The following is a 25,909-nucleotide window of genomic DNA, read 5'->3' as shown; positions in this document are numbered from 1 at the left end:
AATCGTTTATATTTTTAATTTTGTCATCACAAATATGTTCCTCCAAAAGTCATACTAGTATAATATAAAAAAATAAAAATGTCAAAAACTAACTATGGTTAAGTATTTAACCTATGGTTAACTAATTTTTTTTAATAGATTCTAACGACATGTGGGGATATATTTAAAAACATCAAAATTTTTGTAAGAACAATATATAAAAGTTAAACTATATAGAGATATATTTACTATTCAATATCTTTGCAGTAACCTATATGAAATTACCCCTGATATTTAATACTAAACTTTCTCAAAGAGTTGTTCTATTTGTTTAAATAATAAAAATATTCACAAAGGTAAAGTGGGTGAAAAGGGCTAGTTGAGCTCCATGATGAAGCTATAATAAATAGCCTATTCTAGTAGTTTCTTATATGACTTTTTGTTATGGTTCTTAAATAGCTTATCCTACTCTAATTGATTAGGTTTTGGCGTGCTTAATTATGTTAATTGAACACTACTTCGCATCTACTTGTCTATTTTGAAACCACTTAGGGAGCTTTTGTTACCACTAGAGCACAAACAAGCTTCAAAGTCGCAAAAGCGAAGCGAATTTAATTCAGGGCATTTGCTTCTGCTGTAGTATGAAAACTATTTTCGAAGTTTTGACGAAAAAGATGTCAGTCTTTTTCTTCGAGCAGCAGCTTTAGATCACTAGTTTAATTTCAAAGTTTTAGCGAGCAAAGTCAAACATGCCAAATTTCTATGCGTTAAAAGTTTATTCTCGTAACTTCATTTCAAATATCTCAAATCTGAGGAATGGAAAGATGGTGATGAATCTTTTGGTTGGTACAATATTTTTAATTTTTATCTGCTTACGGACGAATTCACAGTTTCTTATTTGCTTCTAATTTGGTCTTTCAACTGTAGTTATTCATATGATAATATCACAAAATTAGATTCAAGTTTATGGTGCTACTGCAGGAGAAAAAAAAACTCTACATATTTCATTTGGATTTAACCCACACCTAATGCATGTTGAAAAAAAAAAAGGGCTCCTAGACATTTTGTCACATTAGGTATGGATTTGGAACATGCATTTGTCCTCTAAATCCTCCAACAAAAGGACAATATATTTGCTCTGTTATTATCCAAAATAAAAAGGACAACAAATCTACTACAATACAGAGGAAAAAAATCTAACCTTTTGATCTGGTGCTTCCGATTTTTTGACTCTTAGGTCAATTTTTTAGATTATTTCAAATTTTTAGATCAATATTATTATTCTGTGGAGATTACTTAACCTTAAGGATACTATTCAATCCTAGAGAGGACCGCAATCATCCAACTGTATAATTCTTGATCCAAAAATTAAAAAGTCAAAAGTATTAAATTCTCTATACTTCTGATAGTATAGTAACTCTACAAAATCCGTGAACAAAAGGACAATATATTTGCTCTATTATTATCCAAAATAAAAAGGACAACATATGTACTACAATAGAGAGGGAAAAATAAAAAATAAAAAAGAGCATAGCCTTGGCCACATATGAAGAAGAAAATTTCCTTTTTAGCCAATGAGAGCCCTTTCTTAGAGGATCTTGGAAACACCCTTTTTAGGGCATTTTAACACTCACAAGGACCTAGCCAATTATCCAAGTCCATGTCACTCCAAGCCTCTCCTCAAAGACTTGGTCTTTGAGAATGAAATCTAACAACCTATGTACACATCCCCAAAGAGGAGAAAATGATGTGTATTTCATGCAATTTAGAAAGAAAAAGAAAAAGGGAAGCAATTTTCATGTTAAACACATGAGAAGGAGAGGAAAAAGAAAAGGACCATGTTCATGTTCATCACTTCTCTATTATAAGTTTTATCTCCTTTTTTATCCATTATCATCATCATATAATACAAGATCTTTCAACCCAAAAATAGTAAGGTTTTACAATTTAATGAAAAAAATGAAAACATGATATTTTACATTATGAAACATCTCGTTGAAACAAAAAAATGATGTTGATATAACATTCTTACGCGAGACTGATCCAATTTATTGAATTTAGTCGAATTCAGTCTGAAAGAGATGACCAAATTTGATGAATATATATTAATGTCAAAATCAGACTTTTCTAATAACTAAACCGGTTTAAAAAAGAAAAAAACTAGTATTACAAAATCAACAATAGTACAAAATGCTACATCACATGATATTATTGCTTTGATTAAGCTCATTAGGTTTAAATTAGTACATTTAATTCCATTAATTGAGCATTGAAAACTAATTAAAATTACTAAAGCAATTTAGCCATATAGTACTTAAATAAAAAAATCAAAACCAAAAGAAAAGCTTTTTAGACCAAAACACAAAAGAAAGAGAATAGAAGGGCAACTTCAATTTACATAATTAACTTTTTTTTTTTGGGCTCTTTAACAAGCTAATATATAACATCTCATCAAGGAAAATTAACCACCCAACCTCTAACAGGAATCTACAAGAAGTTATATATATATATATATATATGCAAAACAAGAGCATGCATCATCATCTTATGATAATAATAATAATAATAAAAACTACAATTAATAACTAAAATTAATCATCATACCCCACCTTGCCTTCCAATATTGCTCCCTGAAGAACCCGAACTTCCGCCGCCGAATCCGCCGCCACCGCCGCCGCCGCCACCGCTTCCCCTCGGTGTACTTTTTCCATGATCCATACTCATACCCATCAAATGATTAAACTGATGATCATGATGCTGATGATACAGAGCTCCAGGGTTAGACCCATACAAATGTTGTTGACCCATCATCATCATTCCACTGCCCGCGAACATCCCCCCGCCGCCGTAACCGCCACCGACATTGGCTTCGTTAGGCGACAGTTGATGCGACTGAGCGGCGGAGGCAGAGGCGGATGCGGAGGCGGTGCCTTGCCTCTCGCCCTCGATCTCGCGAAACTTGTGGAGGTAAACCTTCAGGGGCTCGACGTAGTCCTCGAAGCCGAGGGTGGACATGGCCCAGAGGAGGTCGTCGCCATTGATGGTCTTGCGCTTCTCGCGCTGGCACTTGTCGGAGGCCTCCCCGGTCACGAAGCTGATGAACTCCGACACGCACTCCTGCACCGTCTCCTTCGCGTCCTTCGATATCTTCGCGTTCGCGGGCAGCGCCTTCTTCATGATCCGGCTCACGTTCGCGATCGGCAGGAACCGGTCCTGCTCCCGCGCCGACGACGCCGACCCCCCGCCGCCGCCCCCGCCGCCGCTGTACTNAAAAAAAAGGAAAAAATCGAATCTTACTAAATAGAGGAGCTACTTTGGGAAATTTTGATTTGCTGGGAAAAGTCACAACATGGATTTTAAAAAAAAAAGGAAAAAAAGGGCTTCTTTGAACTGGAAAAGTAGTGGAAGAAGCCAATAAAACGCGTTCCTGAAAAGCTTTAGAAATTGTGAAAATTGGAGATTTAATTCCCTTCTCTGCATCTACGGAGGAGAGAGAAGAGAGAGAGAGAGAGAGAAGAGAGAGGAGAGAGAGAGAGAGAAGAGGGGTGGGGGAGGGGGTGGAGGGGAATGGCCGGGTCCGTTGGATCTTGGTCCTCATATCGCATCGAGAGTGCCACGTGGACCAACGGTAGCCGTTTGTCTGTCGATAAGAGTGGTCCACGTGGGACTTCGTCGGCCGTTGGTGAGATTTACTGTACATCATCGCGGCCGTTTGTGGATTTTGGGGGACCCACCATAACGATGGTGACTCATTTGCCCATTTTCATACTTTTGCATCTTATTATTTTCACTTTTTGGTATTATTTTTATCATCATTTTTTATCTTGGTTTATTTAATTATGCTATACTATATAATATAGCATAATTATTTTATTTATTTTTTTTTGCGTAAACTTCAAATGCTACCCTGCGGTTTCGCACTTTATCACTTTAGTATCCTATGGTTTAAAACGTATCAAGTTAGTGTTTTATAGTTTCATTTTTATCTTTTTGTCAGCTTTTTCTTTAATATTTCGTTAAATTATATACAAAAAATTTCAAATACCTCACCTAAGTTTATTGAATATACACTTTGGTTCCCTTTAGTTTTAACTTTGTTACTGAGTTAACGAAAAAAATTATGAAATCAATAATAAAAAGATAAAAATAAAACCATATGGTACTAAATTGATATATTTTAAACCACATGATACTAAAGTAAGAAAGCATGAAGCCATAGGGACGGTATTTGAAGTTTTTTTTTTTTTTTTTCAAAAACTTCACAATTTCTATAAGGTAATAAATATATTATCTATATTTATATATGAATTTTCATGTCTAAATCCTATGTGGATGTACCTTTTTAATTTGAGGGAGGTGGGCCCTAAGTCATTTTTTCTCTTCTCTAAAAAAAATATTTATTTTATTTTTTTAAATGACTCTTTATTTTCCGTTTCATTTATTCACATTTACTTTCTTTTTTCAGTGGCTTTTGGTCTACCATTATGAGAAAATATGTAATGTTTTCAATCAAATATACTTATATTCTTCTTTTTCTTTTTTATGTTCTATATTTGTTTATTTATTCTATAAATTGTTACTAAAAATTTTTTATTCGCCGCATCGCGCGGGTTCCTACACTAGTTCTACATAAAGGGCGTGTTTGGTTCGAAGTCAGAGTCGGAATCGGAATCGGAATCGGAATCAAAATAAGGTGGAATCAGAATCGGAATGATCCATTACTTAATTCCGTTTGGTTCATCCCCAGAATCAGAATCGGAATAAATCATTCCCATTGTCGGTGTTTGGTTCAGGTAGATATAAAAAACGTAATCAAATTAATATACTAACATTATCTTATAATATATTAATTTAAATTCAAATTAAATATTGAAATTTTACATCAAAATTTTGAAATAATGTCTAAATTTTAAATCTATTTTTTTAAAAAAAATTAAACTTTGAAGTTGAGTGGAAACTTCAAAATATGAAACTAAATTTTGATTTATTTAAATTCAAACTTAAATTTTAATTTGAATTCATAAATTTAATTTAAGTTTGAAATAAAATTTGAATAAAACTTTATATAAATTAAAATTTAATTTAAATTCAAATTCATAAGTTAGATTCGAAATACTTAATTAAATTTTAATTTTTAATTTAAGTTCAAATTAAAATTTAAAATTATATATTTAATTTTTAAATTTTAACTAATATTTTAATTAAAAATTTTAAAAAATAAATTTAATCCGAATAAATATCCATTCCGTCCGGATTCAACTTTCAATCCGGCCTCTTAGGCCGGATTGAAAAAAAAGGTTATTGGGGGATTCCCATTCCACTCGGGAATCGGAATCGGAATGAGACTCCCGCGTACCAAACACCCACAAACGGATTTACCCATTCCGATTCCGATTCCAGGGTGAAAAAGAAGCGAACCAAACACGCCAAAAAGCTCGAATAAAATATTAGTTAAATATGGCAGAGCATACATTCACATCATTTTAACATATCAATAATAAAATACATATTATTGATATGTTACCAATGAATACCCACGTGGTGGTTGATCTGGTGTGAAAGAAACAATGTGATTTTTCGGATGCTACCGATGAATACTATATCTATTGCCCATCGTGTCGAAGTACTAATGAAGGAGTGGGCCGATTTCCGTAGAGTTGGGCGACGACGACGTTTGTTACACCCTACCTTTGACGCTTATTATCGTGTTTTCGTCTTTTCGTGTTTTCGTTGTTATGTTACTCTTTTTCTGTTTCTTCTGCTTTTTTTCTTTCTATGTTGATTTTTTTATTTCCTCCTCGAGGCATTGGCTGCCTCACTTTATGTAACTAAATTCACTTACTTAATGAATGAAGCAGGTAGCGTGCTACCTTTCTCTCAAAAATAATAATAATAATAATAAAATATATATATATATAAATAAACAACTAAAAACAATTTGAAAGAATTTAAAGTTTAGATTTGTTTTGTTATTTAACTTTTTTTTTTATAAAGTTGTTAGACTTTATCTAAAATAATAAATTTATTGACCGCTATCTAAAAATTAGCGGAATAAAAAATAATTTTATAAAACAATGGTAAGGATTTCGACCAAATGAATATTCGCATACTTCTCCATTGACGATTTTAACAATTATTTTAAAGCATCCAAATAGAAAAGATTGAGAACTTTTTTGAACTCTTTAGATATTTCAAAATATTGAAAATAATTTGGAACATTTAGGCAAGATATATTGAATAGAAAATATTAGAACACCGTAATTAAGTAACTTTATTAGCTTAATTTAGAGGGATTAATAGTCGTGTAATGTAATATCACATGATATCCGAGTAAAATATTTTGAGTTTGAATTTCACCAAAATGTCATTCTCTTGCAATTTCGATCACATTCTTTTGAAAAATCACAAAATATATTAACACTAGGTCTAAGGCCAAAAACCTTCAATTTAATCTTCTTCTTCTAAAAGAAAACAGTATAAAATATTTTTTGGATAAATTTCAAATACTATTTCTATAGTTTCACACTTTCTTAGTTTAGTACTTTATGATTTAAAGTATATCAATTTAGTACCATGTTGTTTTATTTTTCTGTTTTCGTCAGCACTTCCGTTGACACTTTGTTAAATTAAGTACAAAAAACTTCAGATACGTCGTCTAGGTTTATCGAATATTTACTTTAGTATCTTTTAGTTTTGGCTTTGTCACTGATTTAACAAAAAAATTAATGAAGGGGATAATAAAAAGAGAAAAATAAAATCACGGAGTACTAAATTAATTGAAAATTTTTTTTTATATTTTTTTAAAAGTCTTACTTAAATATTATTTTATCCATTTTTACTTAAATATCATTTTATCCACTCTAAAGAGTGCCCAAAAGGCTAACGTGTCCGGTTGGCAGCAATTTATTATCCTGATAGGTGGATTTGTCATCTGAGAAGTAGTGAGGTAGGCAGAGGTGAAAGTGGTTAGGATAATCTCAGATCAAATCTGACATCGGATTTGATAAAAAATAAATACGGATATCAAAATTTAATATTCGACACATATTCATATCTGAAAAAAATACGAATACAAATATAGTTTCTTCGAATATTTGATCGTATTCCAACTTTTTTTTACCTCTAAAAGATAACAAGAAGAGAAAACTTCGAAAACCCTCCCTGTGGTTTCGTAGTTTCTTACTTTGCCCCCCTGTGGTTTCGTTTTTATCTTTTCGGTAGCTTTTTCGTTAATATTTCATTAAATTATATACAAAAAACTTCAGATACCTATTTAGATTTATCAAATATTCATTTTAGTACTCTTTAATTTTAACTTTATCATTGATTTAAGGAAAAAAAAATAATGAAATTGATAAGAAAAAGAGAAAAAAGAAACCACAGGAGAGCAAATTGATACATTTTAAACCACAAGGGGGCGAAGTGAGAAACTACGAAACCACAGGGAGGGTTTTTGAAGTTTTTCCTAAGAAGAATGTTAATATATATGGTAGGAGGATAAAATAATTTTTTATCATATTTTTTATTTATTTTACTATAAATTATAGACTAAAACTATAATTTATATTCATTAAAATATTAAATTTTATTGAATAAAATATAAGTATACAAAGTTTGAATACGAGTGTGAATTTTTAATTGCACTATATATCTTATATATATATATATATATGCATATTAGTATATATTACGGTCCGAATAATATTGAAATACAAATCAGACTCATATCTGAATTCAAATTCATTTTTTAGCAAATATAGTAAGAAAAATGTAGCGTCTCGTAATTCACATTTGAATTTATATCTGAATTAAAAATATGAATGCGGATATAATTTTGTAAAAATAGTCAATGGTATTCTACTGTTTTCACCCCCAGAGGTAGGGCATCAAAAATTAGAAAATAAAAAAAATAATAATAAGTGAGGTGTGACAAAGGTAGGTGTTGGCCAATTTGACCAACTTTAATGCCACCTAGTAGTAGTAATAATAGGGTTAATTTCACTGGTGCCCTTCAAAAGGTTAATAATATCGTAAATACCCTCACAAAATCAGTAATATCATAAATATCTCTTTAAATATATAGATTCTTTCAAATCTACCCTTATTTGCAAACTCTGTTAAATTCATATGAGATTAAAAACTAATTACCAAATATTACTATTATTGATTTTTTTGCTGTGTAGTATTTGGTGTATATGCATAGGTGTCTCACATGAGTGGCCCAGTTTATGAATTATTTTGCTCATATGTGGATAAAAAAATGGGTATAATTTGGTTTAATTAGGTTTAGTAATGTGTAGTGTGTTTGGAAAACATGTAGAAGCTAGAGTAGCTGCTTGAATAGAATAGCAGTAGAGTTTGGATACAGCGATGTTTGTTTTGTGATAAAAATTATGTTCTTTATTGGAACGTGATTTACATTGTTAAATAATATTAAATAACTGATTTGCTTAAAAAGTTATCATAGAATAATATTTTAATGTGGATAAAACTTATATGAACTATAGATCATTCTAAATTTGCTATATAGTTTTCTAAAATTTTGAATTTACTGTCGAACTTTTCAATTTATTTGATTTAAGTTAGTCACTAATACTTTGACTTTTAAAATTTAAGCTAATTACTTATTTTAATAAATTTATACTCGCGAGAATTGCATGAAGTATACTAACTAAAAATATAAAAATAAACGACGCATTCAAATTTTAAAGTTAAGTAGACTCAAATCAAATTAAAATATTGAAACGTAATATTAAAATTTTGAAAGACTTGTAGTAAATTCAGAAAAGTCTATAGTTCATATGAATTTTATACATTTGTTACCTAGAGAGATTGCACAACTTGTAAGTAAGTTAAAAAACATAAAAGGATTGGATTTTTGTTTGGCCCAAATATTTGTTTCTATCTACTTTTAAACCCGAGTCTAGTCCAAAATGTACGGGCCAGGCCGGGTCGGACCAGAATTTCAAGCTCGGAGAATCAATCAGAGAAATAATAGAAAGAAAAGGGCCAATATAGCCCAGTAGAATATGAATGGGCCGGATATTACGGATCAGGCCGAATTTACTCGCACCTAAATAGAATGCATAATGAGAGAGCACGTACTTTTTTTTTTTTTTTTTTTTTGTACCTACCAACTGAACTATTCGGTCGGTCGTAATTAATGGAATGGAATGCGTGGTACCAAAGTAAATTTGTAGATGAAAATTTTGGTTTAATAAGCCCTTCATCTTATTTCCAAGAAAATATTATTCCGGAAACATAAAAAAAGAAGAAAAAAAAAAGGAAAAGAAAAAAAGACTACAGTATGTTACAGTACACCTGCCCCCACAACAGTTTCGCATGATCCCTCCCCATTGGCTAATAATACACGGTACGGCTCCTCCAATCGCGATCCGCTCCGCCGCAGCCGCCGCCGCCCTCCGCGGCGGCGGCGTAGGGCGGCGGCGGCGGCGGCGGCGCCGCGTCGTCGCCGGGCCTTCCGGCGACGTAGTCGAGGAGCTCCTCGCCGGAGGCGGCGGCGCCGGGGGGCGGCGGCGGGGAGATCCGGAGGAGGACGGCGACGGCGGCGAGGAAGAGGCCCGTGGAGGCGAGGAGCGGCCAGAAGAAGGCCACGACGGCGCCGAGCCCGAAGGGGGCGGCGCGCGCGTGGACGAGCGAGTACCCCGCCGCCGCCGCCGCGGCGACGATCGCGGCCCCGCCGACGAGGCCGCGGTGGCGGAGCGGCGCCGCGAGCGAGAGTAGCCGCTCCTGGATCGCCATGGGCCGAGGTGGGTCGCGAGAAGGAGAGAGAGAGAGAGAGAGAGAGAGAGAGAGAGAGAGGTAAAGTACTGGTTCCTTCTCGATTTCTAGGGCTAGGGTTTGGGTTGGGGTTAGGGTTAGGGTTAGGGTTTACCTAGCGGAGGAGAAAGGGATATAGATGAAAGGGAGAGTTTACCCCAATCCTGGCGACTCAGAAAAGATTCTCTCTGCTACTCATTCGTTCTTTGTTTTCTTTTGATAAACTTTTTCCACCACAAAATTTTGCATGCACCTGCTCCACTAAATTAACAAATACACTGCTACTGCCATTTTATAAAATTATTATATAGACTTTTAAGTTGCTTTAATCAATCATATCCTAAAACCGTTTTGTTCGGGATTAAGAAAAAACTAGTTATTTCAGAAATAAGATTAATTTCATGGTTAAGGTGGGGTTAAAATATTTTTGTGTTTGATTGGGGGTTAGAGTTAATTCAGAATAGTGAAAAATAGTGTTTGGTTGGAGTAGATGTGATAAGAAGGATAGTAGTTGGTAAACAGGTAAAGTGATAAAAAGATGAAAATACCCTCACATTAATATATTGAAATAAAAGTTTTTTTTTTTATTTTTAAAATTCTATGCTTGCAAATAATTGTGAGGATTAAAATTAAATATATTTTTGCGTAATTTTGTACCAAAAAATATTTTTCACTACTCTTTTGTAACTTTAAAAATTTCTAAAATTTTCAAACAACTATATTAAAATTGTCTTAATTTTAAATTTCACTCACATTTGTATTTTCCGAACTATTTTAATATTTTACTTATAATTGCATTTTAACCCTCCAAAAATACTAATTTTCAACCTTTCAAATTTAACCTCTAGTGGAGTTGAGTACCGTTGGCAGCACGAAGCCTCTTCGACAGCAACGATCGTGCGTGAGAAAGGTGACACAGTTCACAGGCGAAGAAAACCAAGATTCAACAACAAAATCGCAGATTTAGGTCGGCACAGATCGCATGTGAAGAAACCCCAAAACAAAGAATCGACAACCGAATCAACAAGCAAGTCGCAGCTTAAGGCCGACACAAATCACAGGTGAAGAAAATCCCAAATCGAGAAGATTTACCAAACGAATCAACAACCAAATTGCGGGTTAAAGCTGGCACAGATCGCAGGTGAAGAAAGCCCCCTAAAAAAAAATCAACAAGCAAATCGCTGATGAAGGCGGGCACAGATCGAGCGTGAGAAGCTAGATCCGAAAGCTTTGGTTTCACGGAATCGACAAGGAAGAAGTAGCAAAGGGTTTGGCCAGATGTGAGACACTTACGACCAACGCTAACAAGGGGAGATGAGGCGACGACCGAATGTAAGGCCGGAGGGGAAGTGAGGCAAGGAGAGGTGAGACGATGACAGGAGGTGAGGCCGGAGGGGAGGTGAGGTGGCGACGAGGGGAGGTGAGGCGACGACCGGAGGTGAGGTCGGAGGGGAGATGAGGTGACGACAAGGGGAGGTGAGGCGACGACCGGAGGTGAGGCAACGAGAGGGGAGGTTAGGCGACGACCGGAGGTAAGGCCGGAGGGGCTTCGGGCGAAGCTGAAGGGGGTTCGGAGGTTAAGCTTAGGGAGCAAGGCGTGAAGCTTCGGGGTGAGAATAGGGAGGAAGAGGAAGAAGCAACAGAGGAGAAAAGGGAAAGTGGAGCCTGGAGAGGCATGCGGGGATAAAGCTGGGAGGGGTTTACTAACCCCATAAGGATGGTGTTTGGGTATTAATTGGGGGTCAAGGGGTTATTCCACCCCTTAACCCCCAACCAAACACTAGCAAAGAATTTAAACACATGAATATCTCAAAATTTATTAAAAAAAAAGGTTAAAAGTCTAATAATAAACCTAAATTCTTACTAAAAGAAATGAAAGGCATTTAAATTATTGTCCGAAAGATATTAATTAAGACACGTTAAATTGACAAATATATATATATATATATATATATATATATATATATATATACTTGTTTTAATTAAAACCACTGGAAAGAAAAAAACAACAAGAATTATTCATACCTTATCAACAAGATCTGGCATATGCTCTAATAGCACTTTAAACCAATACCTACAATGATACAGTTTATAGATCAGTAAATATTAGAGGGTTGACACTGCATAAGATTCCACATTTTTTTTTGAGAGAAACATAAGATTCCATATTAGTGTTCTAAAAATACTATAGAAAACATACTCAAGCTCACTATGATCTGCGAGATCGATGGTGTTTGGTTCGTACCTGCAACGCGGATCATCCACATTCAAACAAAATATAGATGATTTAAATGAAATTAATATAAAAAAACTTGGTGCCTTGTAAATTAATTCTTACAGTTATAGTGCAATGGCAAGCAAAGAGAAAAAGCTAAAGTCTTACTGATTTAGATTGAAAAATCAGGAAAATAATTTGGTTGATGGCTGCTTACGTCTTAGGATCATCTAATAACGGAAACACCTCCAATGTCGGTACAAGATGAAGAACACCAACATTTAATGTGGCGCTTGCATCTGAACGTAAGGAATTTCCCCTGGACGAAGGCCGTTCGAAGCCTCCCATACCGGTTGTCCCAGGAGGGGCCATTGGGACAGGTGCTGTAATCTCTGTGCCCTTTTGCACGAACTTCTCCATCCATGATATCTGTAAAAAAGAGCAATAATTTTACCANATATTATAAGTGGTTTTAAATTATAAAATAATTCAGCTAAACTATTTCTAGAAGTACGCTACTTTCAAAAATATTCAATTGATTCTGTTTATATATATATATATTTTTAAAAATAGCATGTTATCTGATTCATTCATTTAGTAAGTAAATTTAACTATATAGAGTAAGACAGCAAGGGTCTCAGAAAATAAAAAATTAATAGAAACAAAATCTAAAAAAAAAATAAAAAAAAGTGATAAAAAATGATTGTAATCGTAGAATCGAACACTAAAAAATCTACAAATGTCATCCAACTATGCAGAACTCAGTACATATTTATCTTTTAATTTTAGAAGTTTGAATAGTTATATATAATTACAGGAACTAACAAATGCGTAAGGAGTAGCTTTTTTTTTTTTCTTTTTCTTGATGCACCGGGTGCAGGCAATAATACCACGTTCCGAGGGAAGTACGGTTGGTGAAGCGCATGGGCACTGATATTACGAAAATGCCACTGTGGGTGCTTCCAGCAGCCGTTAGGGATCGATTCCCCGCTCGGGGCTTTTCGGGAAAGCGATTTTTCCGCACACTTGGCTCTGTCGGCCACTTTTTGACTCACGTGAGCGAGAATGCGCGCACATCATCATCTGAGCTGTTATTTAGTGCGCAACGTTGGATCAAGATCGGACGCTTCTCATTTTTTTCTTTTTTTTCTTTTTTTTTTTTCGGAACGTTTGCGTTAATCATTAATCTCAGAAGTTCGAACGGTTGGAAATACGCAATTAATCCATTTATTATAATGTACAAATACAACACTCACGAATCTTGATTATAATTCGGCTTACCAAGCCTTACGTCATTTTGAACATGATTCGGCCTATTTGGTCTCCTGTCACATAATAGGATGCCGACTCATTTAATTCAAAAATCTCTCCTTCAGCATCTGCATAAATTCACAAGAATCGTATAGCTCTGATTCTACTTGTCGGATCGTTAACGCTAACTATTAATTCCGAAAGCTCGAAAAAATAAATTTAACTAAAAATATGAAAAAATTAGGATTTAAATTTGAAATTTCGAGTACAAATCATCAAGTCTTTTATCACCTGCAGTCGGGGCGGTTGATGATGGTTTTCTATTACTGAGAGGGATCTCGAAGGGTGATTTGATTATTGCAGTGCGCACAAAAATTCATTAAGTTTTATTTATTAAAAAAATTTGTCTAAATTCTAATTGTTCCTAGCGCAAATGGTAAATAATTTAATGATTGATATCCGAGATTATAAATTCAAATTTTAATTAATTTATATTGTTAGCTAAGTTTATTTTTAAATAAAATAAATGAATCAACTAGTATGCTACATATTTCTCAAAAAAAAAGAGCTTTTTAGAAAATTTGAACCGCATAATAAGTCCTATACCCTTTTATATAATAAGAACATTACCGAGAATAAAAAATGTTAAGAATACTAGTCACATATTGAGCAGTAGTTAAAGTTCTATATTTTTGTATTATTTCTGGAGCTTTTTATGCATTAGTTTAATTGTTTAAATTTGTCCGAGCGTTTTGGATGCAAGAGTATAGTTTGCTTTTGGGCTTTTTTTGCAAATAGCCCCATGAGCAATTTTTATTTTAAAAATAGTCCTATCAAAATTAAAATTGTAAAAATGGCCCTGTCTCTGCCACGCAGACGCCACGTCAGTGCCACGCGGGCAGGGCTGGGGCCAGGGTGTTAAGTTGAACACGGTGAATCATTTACCGTGTCTAAACACGGTAAATGGTTCATCGTGTTTTTTACGTATTTTTTGTATATTGAAAAGTGGAATAAGGAGTAGGAATGTCAATAGGTATGGATATTCGAAATATTATCCGAATCCAAACCCGAATAAATTATATATATATATACATAATTTAATTTTATTTATTTATACAATATATAAAATATTTAATAATTTTTAAATCCTTAGATCTTCATCAACGGTATAGGATTTTAAAAACACCCGCTGGGTTGGAGAGATCTAAAAATAAAAATTATTAAATATTTTATATATTGTATAAATAAATAAAAATAAATTATATATATATATATATATTCGGGTTTGAATTCGGATAATATTTCGGATATCCATACCTATTGACATTCCTACTCCTTATTCCATTTTTCAATATACAAAAAATACGTAAAAAAATACGTACTAAACACGGTGAACCATTCACCGTGTTTGAACACGGTGAATGGTTTACCGTGTTCAACTTAACACACGGACCCAGCCCTCCCCGCGTGGCGCTGACGTGGCGCCTGCGTGGCAAGCTCAGGGCTATTTTTGCAAATTAAATTTTGACAGGGCTATTTTTAAAATAAAAATTTGTCAGGAGTCTAAATGCAAAAAAAGCCCTTTGCTTTTCTTTGGGGTCCAAGTTTTACTTGTCTTTTTATGTGATTTTATTGGATTTACAAGCTACATATGTCAGTGAATATTCGATAAATCATAAGCGGAGTATTTGAAGTTTTTTGTATATAATTTAACAGAGAGTTAGCGGAGGTACTGACGAAAAGAGAAAAATAAAACCACGGGATACTAAAATAATACACTTTAAAACTATAAAATATTAAAAAAAGAAAACGCGAAATCATATGGATAGTATTTGAAGTTTATCCAAAATATTATGCGCGGCATCAGTTGCTTCAATATTTTTGGGCTATGGTTTAGCTGGACTTGGGCATCTAAAGTTTTTTTTTTTTTTTTTTATAAAAAAAAAGCCTATGTAACGTCCTGAGGATAACGGAGCTTATTAGGCCCGGGCCTACTGATTCTTAACCCGGCCCGATTCTTCGCGGAGCGGTCATTTTAACCTGGTGCGGGCTCAAAATGTTCGTGCAATTTCCGGTTCGGCCCGTGCTACACGGATTAAAATTTCATCTAATCCGAGAATAGACTCGCCGAATTTGCCTCAATCGGATTTCGCTCGGAAAAATTCTTAAGCCCAAGATGCAATCACGCTAAGATTATCAACAGGTCGTTTTAGGTCGTAAACTCGTAATGGATACCTCCACTACCATTAATACGACACTTGTTTTTTTTTTCTATTTCAGCACCAAACGGAGAAAATCAAATATGTTCTATTATATTTTTATAGATGAATTTGTATTTTATTTGATTAAAATAAAAGTCTAAAATGTATATGCATTTAACCCCTTAAAAGTTACACCGTTAGCACCCTGCCCCTTCCGTCGTCTCATTGTTTTACTTCCGTTAGAAATTTATTTTTTATACCAAAATTGTCCTTCTTTCTTAATTTCTCTTTTTTATTTTCATCGTGCAGTAATACGTTAATATATTTTGATCATTTCGTAAATTTTATTTTTCATGTGATCATTTACTTAATATTTTCTTTTACAAAATTGAATTATATTTTACTATTTTATACTATTGCTTGCATTTGATTTTCATTTTTTTTCATATTGTAATATGCTAAAATATTCTTATTCTATCAAAAAGGGTTACATATACATATTTTCTTTTATCTAGCAGGGGTTTTATTTTTAAGACAAAAGTAGAATGTTACGCTTATATTTTTGGAAATAAATTTAACTGAAAATAAAAAACAACTAGTTTAAAACTTTGGATCTCCGGTAACCAACCACCAACTCATTTATCAAATGAACTAAAAATTGTCTGTTAATGAATATAAATTGTTGTTCTTAAGACTAGTTTGGCAATGTGAAGGTGATTTTTTTTTTTTTTTGTACTTTAAAGGGCTGAAAAATTTTGAAGCACTTTTGATTTTTCGTTTTTTATGTTATATAATTACGATCATGAGAGAAGCATATAAATATTTGGGTATACAGCTTTTTATAAATATATCGAATAGTAGATATATTTCTATAAAATTTTAACTTTTCATATTTATTCTTATAAAAGTCATAATATCTTTAAATATAGATATCCCTACTGCTAATATCCGTTAGAAAAATAAAATTAATCATAAGTAAAATACTTAACACTGATTAGTGAATGAGATGAATTAATCTTTTATCCCTGTTATATTATCTGTGATGGTAGAAAAGAAGAAGACCGTTGAAAATTTTTGGAAGGATATTTCTGAATAATTCTAATAATTTGGACTTTTAGAGGGCATATTTGTAATGACAAAAATATTATTTCACTTATCAAAAAATAAATAATGTTCTAACCGCAATAAACCAAAGGGTCAAATATGAATATTACTGGACTTCTGTAAGGATAAATATGAAAATTTAAACTTTATAGTAATATATTTATTATTCGATATGTTTACAGAGAACTGTACGAAATTAATCCAAAATATTTTTAACAAATTTTGTGAAGAATGTTTTACTCCCCAAACACCTTTTCGGGTGGAGTACAAAGCAATGCGATAAAAGTTCTGTTCTATGTTAATTAAAGCCGGCCTTATGGTGTAAGCCTTATGTGGTTGAATTTAATTTCTCACTCACTCTCTCTCTCTCTCTCTCTCTCTGACCGTCCGTTCCTAGAGCAAATGACAAAGATTTTAATTATTGGTATTCGAGATTCCAAGTTTGAATGCTAGTTGATTCACATTTTCAATTAAATTTATTTCTAAATAAAATAAATGAAGCGCGTAGTGTGCTATCTCTCTCTCTCTCTCTCTCTCTCTCTCTCTCTTGCCAGTTTAAAATTTCTTCCATGAACTGTAACAGGCTAATGCAAGAGCTAGGAAAAAAGGTTTACTCTGTAACATTTAGAATGCGTGCGATATATCAGAAAACCTAATATATTGTGTCTAAGTGCATAGAACAAAGTTTAATTAAGAGCAATATAGTAAGTACATATTAAATAAATACTTTAATTTTTTATATATATTTTTTACATAATGTAAAAGTATTTGGCTGGATATTGCAACTCTTATATAAAATTGCTGTAACAAAGAAGATGGACGTAAGAATGTGACGATTATAGCAGTTTTTTAGGCATTGTCGTAGAAGGTTATTGAGGCGTGCAATTCGTAGGTATCCGCTAAATTTCAAAAAATATAGTGGATATATATCTCATGAAAGCTTGAAAAACTTTTAATACCCACTTAATTAGTTTCCCTTAAACGACAATGCTATTCCTAATTAGGCTTCGTTTAGAATTGCGAGAAGATTGCGTTACGTACGGTGAGAAAATACGTTGAAAAAATATTATGTTTGTTTCCGTATGTAATATTGCGTTTCACATATCGCGATGAATCGATTACGATATATTTTCTGCGGTCTCACCGGAGATCAAACGCAGAAGCATATAGAGCGTTAGATAGATCTCAATATCAAACTAAGCCTTAGTAGTGGATAAAAATACATGGGAACCCTCACCTATGGGTCATTTTGAAGTAGACCCCTTCATATGTTTTTTTTTTTTTCATTAAGATTTCTTCAGTTTCAGTTGTCACTTTGCCACCCTTTGATATCAAAAGTTGCACTCGACTACACAATAATTATATTGTTATGTCAGCTTAAGAACCTATCTATCGTTAAACGAAGTTAAATAGGACAGTAAAGTGATATTACTACAAATTATAAAATGATAAAATACAGATCATAGGATGATAAAATATTATATCATACTGTCCCTAAGGTTTTCAATAGTACAACTTGGCTACTCTATTTAACTCTATTTAATGATGCCTATTTAAGATGAGGCAAAAAAAACTACTAAGTATTTATATATAAATCTTTAGACCATAGAAAGTGAAAGTAAAAATATGCTAAATCACAAAAAGGCAAATTGAAGTAGCAGTAAGCTTTAAATACTATCCCTGTGATTTTGCGTTTTCTCACTTTAGTATCTTATGGTTTAAAGTGTATCACTTTTAGTACCATGCATGTGGGTTTATTTTTTCCTTTTCGCCTGTGCTTCCGTTAATTCTTTGTTAAATTATAAATATAAAACTTCAAATAACTCACCTATGGTTTATCAAATATTCACTTTAGTACTCTGTGATTTGACGAATTTTTATTTAGCATCTTATGATTTTAACTTTATTATTGATTTAACGAAAAAATTAACGAAAAAAATAGCAAAAAGAGAAAAATAAAATCGTAGGGTATGAAAGTGATACATTTTAAATCACAGAGTACTAAAGTGAGAGAGCGCGCAACCACATGAGTAATATTTGAAGTTTTTCCAAAAAAAAAAAAAAAAGATTGCTAAAGACAAGTAGTAAGATAGTAATCTTTATATAGATGGGATGTAAAATTTACTCCCAGTATAATAGTGCAAAGGGATTTCTAGGGTTTAATTGTATAGGATATGCAAGTTACTAATAAATTAAAAGATTAATTTCATACAGGTCCCTGCAAATATAATAAATGGCAAACATATCCCTACAAAGTTTAACTTTCATATGTTATTCCTACAAAAGTGCGGATGTTTTCAAATATATCCACGTCGTTAGTATCCATTAGAAAATTTTAGGTAATCATAAATTAAATACTTACCCTTGGTTAATTTTTAACTTTTAACCCCTCTTATATTATACTGTTATGATTTTTGGTGAGATATAATTGTGATGGCAAAATTGAAAATATATATAAACGGTTCTCTAACGGTAACAAAATAGAGAGACATATTTGAAAACATTAGAACTTTTCTAGGAACAACATATAAAAATTGAACTTTGTAGGAATATACTTATCATTTACTATATTTAGAGGGATCTGTATGCATGAAATTAATCATAAGTTAAAAACAAAAACACAAAAATAGAAAACAAAAACAGAATAAAGAAATAATAATAAAAGACAAGAACAAGAAGACCAAACCAGAGCTGGAGGGTGGTGAGAACCGACAAGTAGTTAATTAAACCGATCGCTGCATCCTCGACCAGTTCTGCAATTGGGGCCATCAGCCATGAAAGCGACGAGTCTGAGTTAATTACGAGAGCATACACTCCCCATGCACTGTGCACGTGGCCTGGGTTCGTGTGCTCATGTCCAATTCAAATCCAAGCAACGCTTTTAATTAACTGAGCTCCAGTTCACAACTAGACATGATAGAAACAGAGAAGAGAGAACAAGGACACGGTTTCAGGAACAGGTTCTTGGATATTTGCGTTGATAATGCTAATAAATGGACGAAGAGCATCTAACTCATGATATATATATATATATAGAGAGAGTGAGGCTACTAAGCTATCGGAAGCACGGAGCCTTCCGTGCTTCCAGCTCGTTTTCGATGTTACGGCTTTCAAATCGTCGATCGGCTCCGTTAAACTTGATCTAGAGTATTTGAATTAGCTAGAAAATAAATTTTATGATTTTACGATATCATTTGCCTAATGAACGAAGGGGTTCAAAATCAACGGCTGAAAATAAAAATCTTATAAAATGTAATAATATGACATTAAAATTTTAAATCAAAGATATTGATCTTGTTTTATATAGTATAAAGAATTTTCTATCAAAATTTCACGTGATTTGGATATTTCTACACCGTTAAACTTGCAAACGGCTCACTACAGCCATTGAAATTTGTTGATTTTGAGCACATTCGATCACTAGGCAAATGATATCGAAAATAATAAAATTTATTTTCTAGGTACTCCAAATACTTTAGATCAAGTTTAACGGAGCCGAAAAATAGACGATTCGAAAGTAGCAACATCGAAAACGAGCTAGAAGCACGGAGCTCCGTGCTTCCGATAGATAATAGCCTCACTATATATATATATATATATATATATAATATATATATATATATATTATATATTATAGTTGACTGGGCTACAATAGTAGCAAATCTCATTATTGCTACCCGTTTTTTAGCTTTTGATCAACTTTCATTATTTCTAACCATTGGATTAAATACTATAACCCAGTGGAACACTCAACCCTAGGAGCCCACTAACTCTAACTGACTAATTCTCCTGACCTTACAATTTTTCATCAAGGTTAAAAACTTGATAGCAAAAAGGCATTTTACTATTAATCGTATTCCAGCTAATTCATATATATATAATATAGAGTCCGCGTACTATGTATCGGTAGCACGGAGCGCTCCGTGCTACAAGTTGTTTTCGATGATTGCGGCTTCCAAATCGACGATCGGCTCGTTAGACTGATCTATTACTATTGAAAGTATTTGGAACTAAATTTCAGATTTTTTCGACATCATTTGATAGTGATCAAAAGATTTTAAAATTGACATTTAATGACCAATGTGATGTGTTTGTTGAGTTTAGCTGTAAAACACTCCAATGCGATGAAAATTTTATAGAAAATTCTTTTTACTATTTAGAGAAGATCAGTATATCTATCTTCAATTTAAATCTTTATCATCATTTTCATGAGATTTTTATTTTTAGCCGTTCAATTTTAGACTACTTGTTTGATAGGGTAAATGATCGACAAATTATGAAATTTAGTTTCTAATACTTTCAATAGTGTAGATCAAGTTAACGGAGCGATCGTCGATTTGGAAAGCTGCTCATCGAAAAACTTGGTAGCACGGAGCGCTCCGTGCTACGATAATATAGTAGCCTAGTTCTATAATATATTATATATATATATATATATATATATATATATATATATATAATTATATATATATATATATATATATATAAGTTGAGCTAGAATACTATCGATAGCAAACGGGCTCCGTTGTCACCAATTGTTTTCGATGATAGAGCCCTCCAAATTGACGATCAGCCGTTTGAACCATGATCTATACCACTTGAAGTGTTTAGAAAGTCAAATTTCAAATCTTTTCGAAATCATTTGCCTAATGATCAAAGGGTTTCAAAATTTGTAATTTTAATGGTTGATATAAGGCGCTTTCTCGTTTAACGGCGTAAAGATATCTAAATCAATTGAATTTTGTTAGAAATTATTTAAACTATTTAAAATAAGATCTATACTCTGATCTTGATTATCAGACTCTATCATCATTTTTAAAGAATATTAATTTTCAACCGTTCATTTTTGTGTCCACTCGATGGATGAGAGAATATACGAAAACGTATGAAATTTGATTTCTAAACACTTCAAGTTGTATAGATCATATTCAACGGTGCGATCGTCGATTTGGAGCGTCCATCATCGAAAACAAATGGGTGGCAACAGAGCCGTTTGTATCGATAGTATTCTAGATCATATATATATATATTATTATATATATTAATATATATATATATAATATATATATATATATATATATTATAGTATAATATAATTATATATATTATATACACTATATGAGTATTGGAGCCCTCGTACTCATAAGTTGTTTTCAATGATCGAACTTCCAAAATCGACGATATATATATATATATATATATATACTATCGGAAGTACGGAAGCCTCCGTGTTATCAAGTTGTTTTTAATGATGCGGCTTCCAAATCGACGATCAGCTCCGCTAGACTTGACCTACACTATTAAAGGTATTTGAAAACTAAATTTCATAATTTTTCAACAGTATTTGACTAATGATCGAAAAGTCTCAAAATTGACAATTTTAATGGTCGATGTGATGCGTTTGTGAATTTAACAGTGTAAAACAATCCAAATCTAATAAAATTTTATAAAAAATTCTTTTCACTTTTTAGAGTAAGATAAGTACCTTTGATCTTAAATTCAAGTCTTTTATCATCATTTTAATTTTCAGCAATTTATTTTTAGACAACTCGTTTGATTGGTAAACGGTGTCGAAAAATTATAAAATTTAGTTTTCAAATACTTTGAATAGCGTAGATTAAGTCTAACGGAGCCGATCGTTGATTTGGAAGCTACATTATTAAAAACAACTTGATAGTACGGAGGCCTCCGTACTATCGATAGTATACCAGCCTAGCTCTCTCTCTCTCTCTCTCTCTCTATATATATATATATATATATATATATAGCATTTTTAAGGAAACTTAACCCTCATCATCTCTTGTTGTCCAAGCAACTGATTGACTCGCTTTCTCGTGTAGATTTACTACGATCTTAATAAAATAAAGGTAAAATTATACATAACTAATTATCTGTGTAGGCTACCTAACTTTTTAAAATTTTGACTTTACTGCTCAACCTTTTAATTAGTTTGAGTTAAGTCAATCCATAGTATTTAAGTTAGTTACTTAATTTAATATATTTATAGCTATGAAAATGGTTGTAAAGTATAACTAGCTACATTTGTAAAAAATCATCTTCCTCTCTAAGCCTAGCTAGTAACTTACGTTTGGTGCATCTACGCATCCTATGCAGCGCACCTCTACCGAATCTCCGCTTGATAGGACCAGTTTCAAATCCTATTTTGGTAAAATTGTGGAAGATTAATTAAAGAGCATATCTTGAAAATGAAGGAGACACTAGTCTTATTTTAATATCTTATTCAAATAGGAGTTGTTCCAACATATACAGTAATTTTCTTTATACGCAACAGTAACTTGGTGTGAATTTTTTGCCTTTGTTTGGTTGAGGGTTAAGGGGTGGAATAACCTCTTAACCCCCATATTATTCCTAAACAATTTCAAAAATGGATGGTGTTAGTTAATTCCACCTCAAATGGGCTATTCCGGATTAGCTAATCCCACCTAACCCCTCCAAATTCCAACCAGACATTATTTTCTATTCATAATAACCCACTATCCTTTTTATCTCACCTATTCCAACCAAACACTATTTTTCACTATCCTGGACTAACTCCAACCTCCAACCAAACACAAAAATACTCTAACCCCGCCTTAACCCTGAACTTAATCCTATCCCTGAAATAACTAGTTTTTCCTTAATCCCGAACCAAACGGTAGCTTTGAGTTTATCAAAATAAAATGATTTTTCTTAGGCTTCTTTTGGGATTGTTGAGAGATTGCTTTATATGCGGTGAAAAAGTACGTTGAAAAAATATCCTATTTGTTTCCGTATGTAATATTGCTTTCTCATATCGTGAAGAGTCGGTTACGATATATTTCTACGGTCCCACCAGAGAACGCAGAAGTATATCCCTGTATGCTTTTTTTTCAACTCCATTTTATCTAATAGCGTTAGATATGCCTCATTACCAAACTAAGCCTTACATTAAAATCAGTAGAGACAATATTGGCCGCGAAAAGGATCTTTCTGTCTGAACTTCTTACCCACCATTAACTCCACTTCTGTTTTCAAATCAGGATTGCGTAGACTGAAGCAGGAGATGAAATGAATGGCCGGCAGGGTGCAGTCTGCCGGCCTTACACGAGGCGCAGATGCTGCACCGGGTGCAGCCAATTACTTTCTCCCTTTGGTGGGGCCCACTTGGGATCAGACCATAAAAGTGGCCATTGATGTTGGATATATGTGCAGGAGATGGGGCCATCTCCCATTTACTGGGGATTGGGATATCGTTTGGTTCAGGGATAAAAAAAAAATGGCTATTCCAGGGATAGGTATAAATTAAGGTATAAGCGAGGATTAGATCAATTTTGCGTTTGGATGAAAATTGGGTTATTCCTGGAATAAAAAAAATAGCGTTTGGTTAGGTAAGATGGAATAAAAAAGATAATGGGTTTTGTAAATAAAAAATAATGATATTATCCACTTATTATATTTGAATTTGAATTTTTAAATTTTTAAATTTATATTTCTAAATTTAAAATTTTAACTTTGAAATTTAAAATCTCAAATTTTAAATTCAAAATTTTAAATTTTAAATTTCAAACTTTAAATTTAAGATCATATTTAAATTTAAAAAAATATAAAATATCAAATTTTAAATTTCAAAAATTTAAAATATCAAAATTTAAATTTAAAATTTAAAATTTATAATTTAAATTTTAAACTTTAATTTTGAGATTATAAATTATAAATTTTAAAAATTTAAATTTTTAATTTTTAAAATTTTAAAATAAGAATAGTGGTGGGAACAATTAATAAAAATAATTTATTATAATAAATTTATAAATTTTTTAAAAATTCTACTTAAATTTAAATTTAATAAAAAGAATTTATTATAATATTTAAATATAATTTATTATAAATTTTATTATAATATTTAAATATAAATAATATGTATTAATATAGTACAATTAATAATTTTATAATAAAAATAATGTATTATAATATATAACATATTATATTTATATAATTTAGTTTAATTCAATTTATAAGTTTAATTAAGTTTGAAATTAAGCATTAGAATAGCACTATTCCACCAAAATGGTGGAATAGCAAATCCCTTGCTATTCCGGGATAACCGAGAATAGCAAGGTTTGACCGGGATAAAATATCCCGGCCAAATTTCACCCCGTTTGGCGGAATAGCGGGGATAACTTTCGTTATCCCCGCTTATCCCGCGATCCGAACGGGGTCTTAAGAGACGAATTTAAGATAGTATCGAACATTGTATATGGCTCATCCGCCTTTTTTTGGGCCCAAATATGGGCCAACATGGGCCCACACTGGGCCCATTTAACCAACAGCAACAACAGTAGCAGTGCAGCGCCGCAGCAGGGAGCGAGCCAACGAGAGTGGGTCTGCGCACTGCAAAGAATTGGTTTGTAGTGGGGCCCACTCAGAATTGCCTGGACCCGGTGCACCCGTCTACACCGTGCACCTGCAGTTCCGTTTATTTTATCTCATACTTTTCAGCCTCCTTCGTTCATACTTTTTTTTTAGATAAAATTTGCACCGGGTCCATCCAGTGCACACGCCATCCCTTTTTTTTAAAATAAAATTTGCACCGGGTCCACCCAGTGCACACGCCATCTTTTTTTATTTTTTTTTCTTTTTAAGATATGCAGTTAACTAAAATTTTAAACTAACTAGTTTTGAAACTTAAGATCTCAGCTACTAATTCTCAAGTCTTTTACTATTTACATTAGAAACAACTGGTTTGATTTAAATATTTTAATTTTTGATTTTTTTTCGTACTGTACAGTTTTAGCTGCTGACTATTAAAAAGAAGATCAAACTTTTACTATAAAATAATATTTAACTATATTTGCAGTAAACTATTAATGCACAATGATAAATGACAATTGATTGCTTTAAAAGAAAATTTAGCTTTTTTTTCTTTTTCTTTTTTTTGTAAGTTAAGGACTTAAATGTCAATGTAAAATGTATAAAAATCAAGCTACAATAATAGAATAATACATAGACTATCAATACATTCACTGTGGAAAATGCTATCTTTACATCTTCTATAGGTTGTACATTTTAATTACACCCTTAAGATCTAATTTCTTAGCCACCGTTTGATTCGGAATTAAGTAAAAATTTGTTATTTCAGAGATAGAGTTAAGTTCAGGGTTAAGATGAGATTAGAGTAATATTGTGTTTGGTTGAGAATTGGATTTAGTCCAAGAATAGATAAAATAGTGTTTGGTTGGAATAGATAGGATAAGAAGAATAGTGGATAAAATAGTATTTTGTTTGATTGGAGTAGTGGAATGGGATAGGCCCCACCTCCCAAATTGGATGTTTGGAAATAACTTCGGGGTTAAAAGGTTATTCCATCTCTTGACTCCGAACCAAACGGGTGTTAGGGATTTTT

The 25,909-nt window shown here is 32.7% G+C and overlaps 3 protein-coding genes across 3 annotated transcripts; all 3 read right to left on the bottom strand.

Annotated features, from left to right (window-relative positions):
• LOC109709256 (nuclear transcription factor Y subunit B-8-like) lies at positions 2,342-3,242 on the bottom strand. Its single transcript, XM_020231394.1, has one exon. It carries the CDS (start codon positions 3,154-3,156, stop codon positions 2,578-2,580), a length of 579 nt encoding a protein of 192 aa, XP_020086983.1. The 5' UTR covers positions 3,157-3,242; the 3' UTR covers positions 2,342-2,577.
• Positions 9,187-9,954, bottom strand: LOC109709255 (RNA-binding protein Nova-2). The gene has a single exon (XM_020231391.1). The coding sequence runs from the start codon at positions 9,739-9,741 to the stop codon at positions 9,340-9,342; it is 402 nt and encodes a 133-aa protein (XP_020086980.1). The 5' UTR covers positions 9,742-9,954; the 3' UTR covers positions 9,187-9,339.
• Positions 11,753-12,399, bottom strand: LOC109709254 (pantothenate kinase 2-like). The gene is made up of 3 exons (XM_020231390.1): positions 12,192-12,399; positions 11,960-12,004; positions 11,753-11,833 (listed from the first exon to the last, which is right to left on the bottom strand). The coding sequence occupies exons 1-3, from the start codon at positions 12,392-12,394 to the stop codon at positions 11,779-11,781; spliced, it is 303 nt and encodes a 100-aa protein (XP_020086979.1). The 5' UTR covers positions 12,395-12,399; the 3' UTR covers positions 11,753-11,778.

Source organism: Ananas comosus, linkage group 4, assembly GCF_001540865.1.
Source record: "Ananas comosus cultivar F153 linkage group 4, ASM154086v1, whole genome shotgun sequence".
NCBI lineage: Eukaryota > Viridiplantae > Streptophyta > Magnoliopsida > Poales > Bromeliaceae > Ananas > Ananas comosus.
This window is presented reverse-complemented; position numbering and strand designations above follow the sequence as displayed.

What these genes read in the sequence shown, in the direction of transcription:
- LOC109709254 (XM_020231390.1), bottom strand. Translation starts at nt 12,394, where the DNA reads ATGGAGAAGTTCGTGCAAAAGGGCACAGAGATTACAGCACCTGTCCCA. An exon ending in TTATTAGATGATCCTAAGAC is followed by an intron (nt 12,005 to 12,191) that starts GTAAGCAGCCAT and finishes TCCGCGTTGCAG; the next exon opens with GTACGAACCAAACACCATCG. An exon ending in GCAGATCATAGTGAGCTTGA is followed by an intron (nt 11,834 to 11,959) that starts GTATGTTTTCTA and finishes GTATCATTGTAG; the next exon opens with GTATTGGTTTAAAGTGCTAT.
- LOC109709255 (XM_020231391.1), bottom strand. Translation starts at nt 9,741, where the DNA reads ATGGCGATCCAGGAGCGGCTACTCTCGCTCGCGGCGCCGCTCCGCCAC.
- LOC109709256 (XM_020231394.1), bottom strand. Translation starts at nt 3,156, where the DNA reads ATGAAGAAGGCGCTGCCCGCGAACGCGAAGATATCGAAGGACGCGAAG.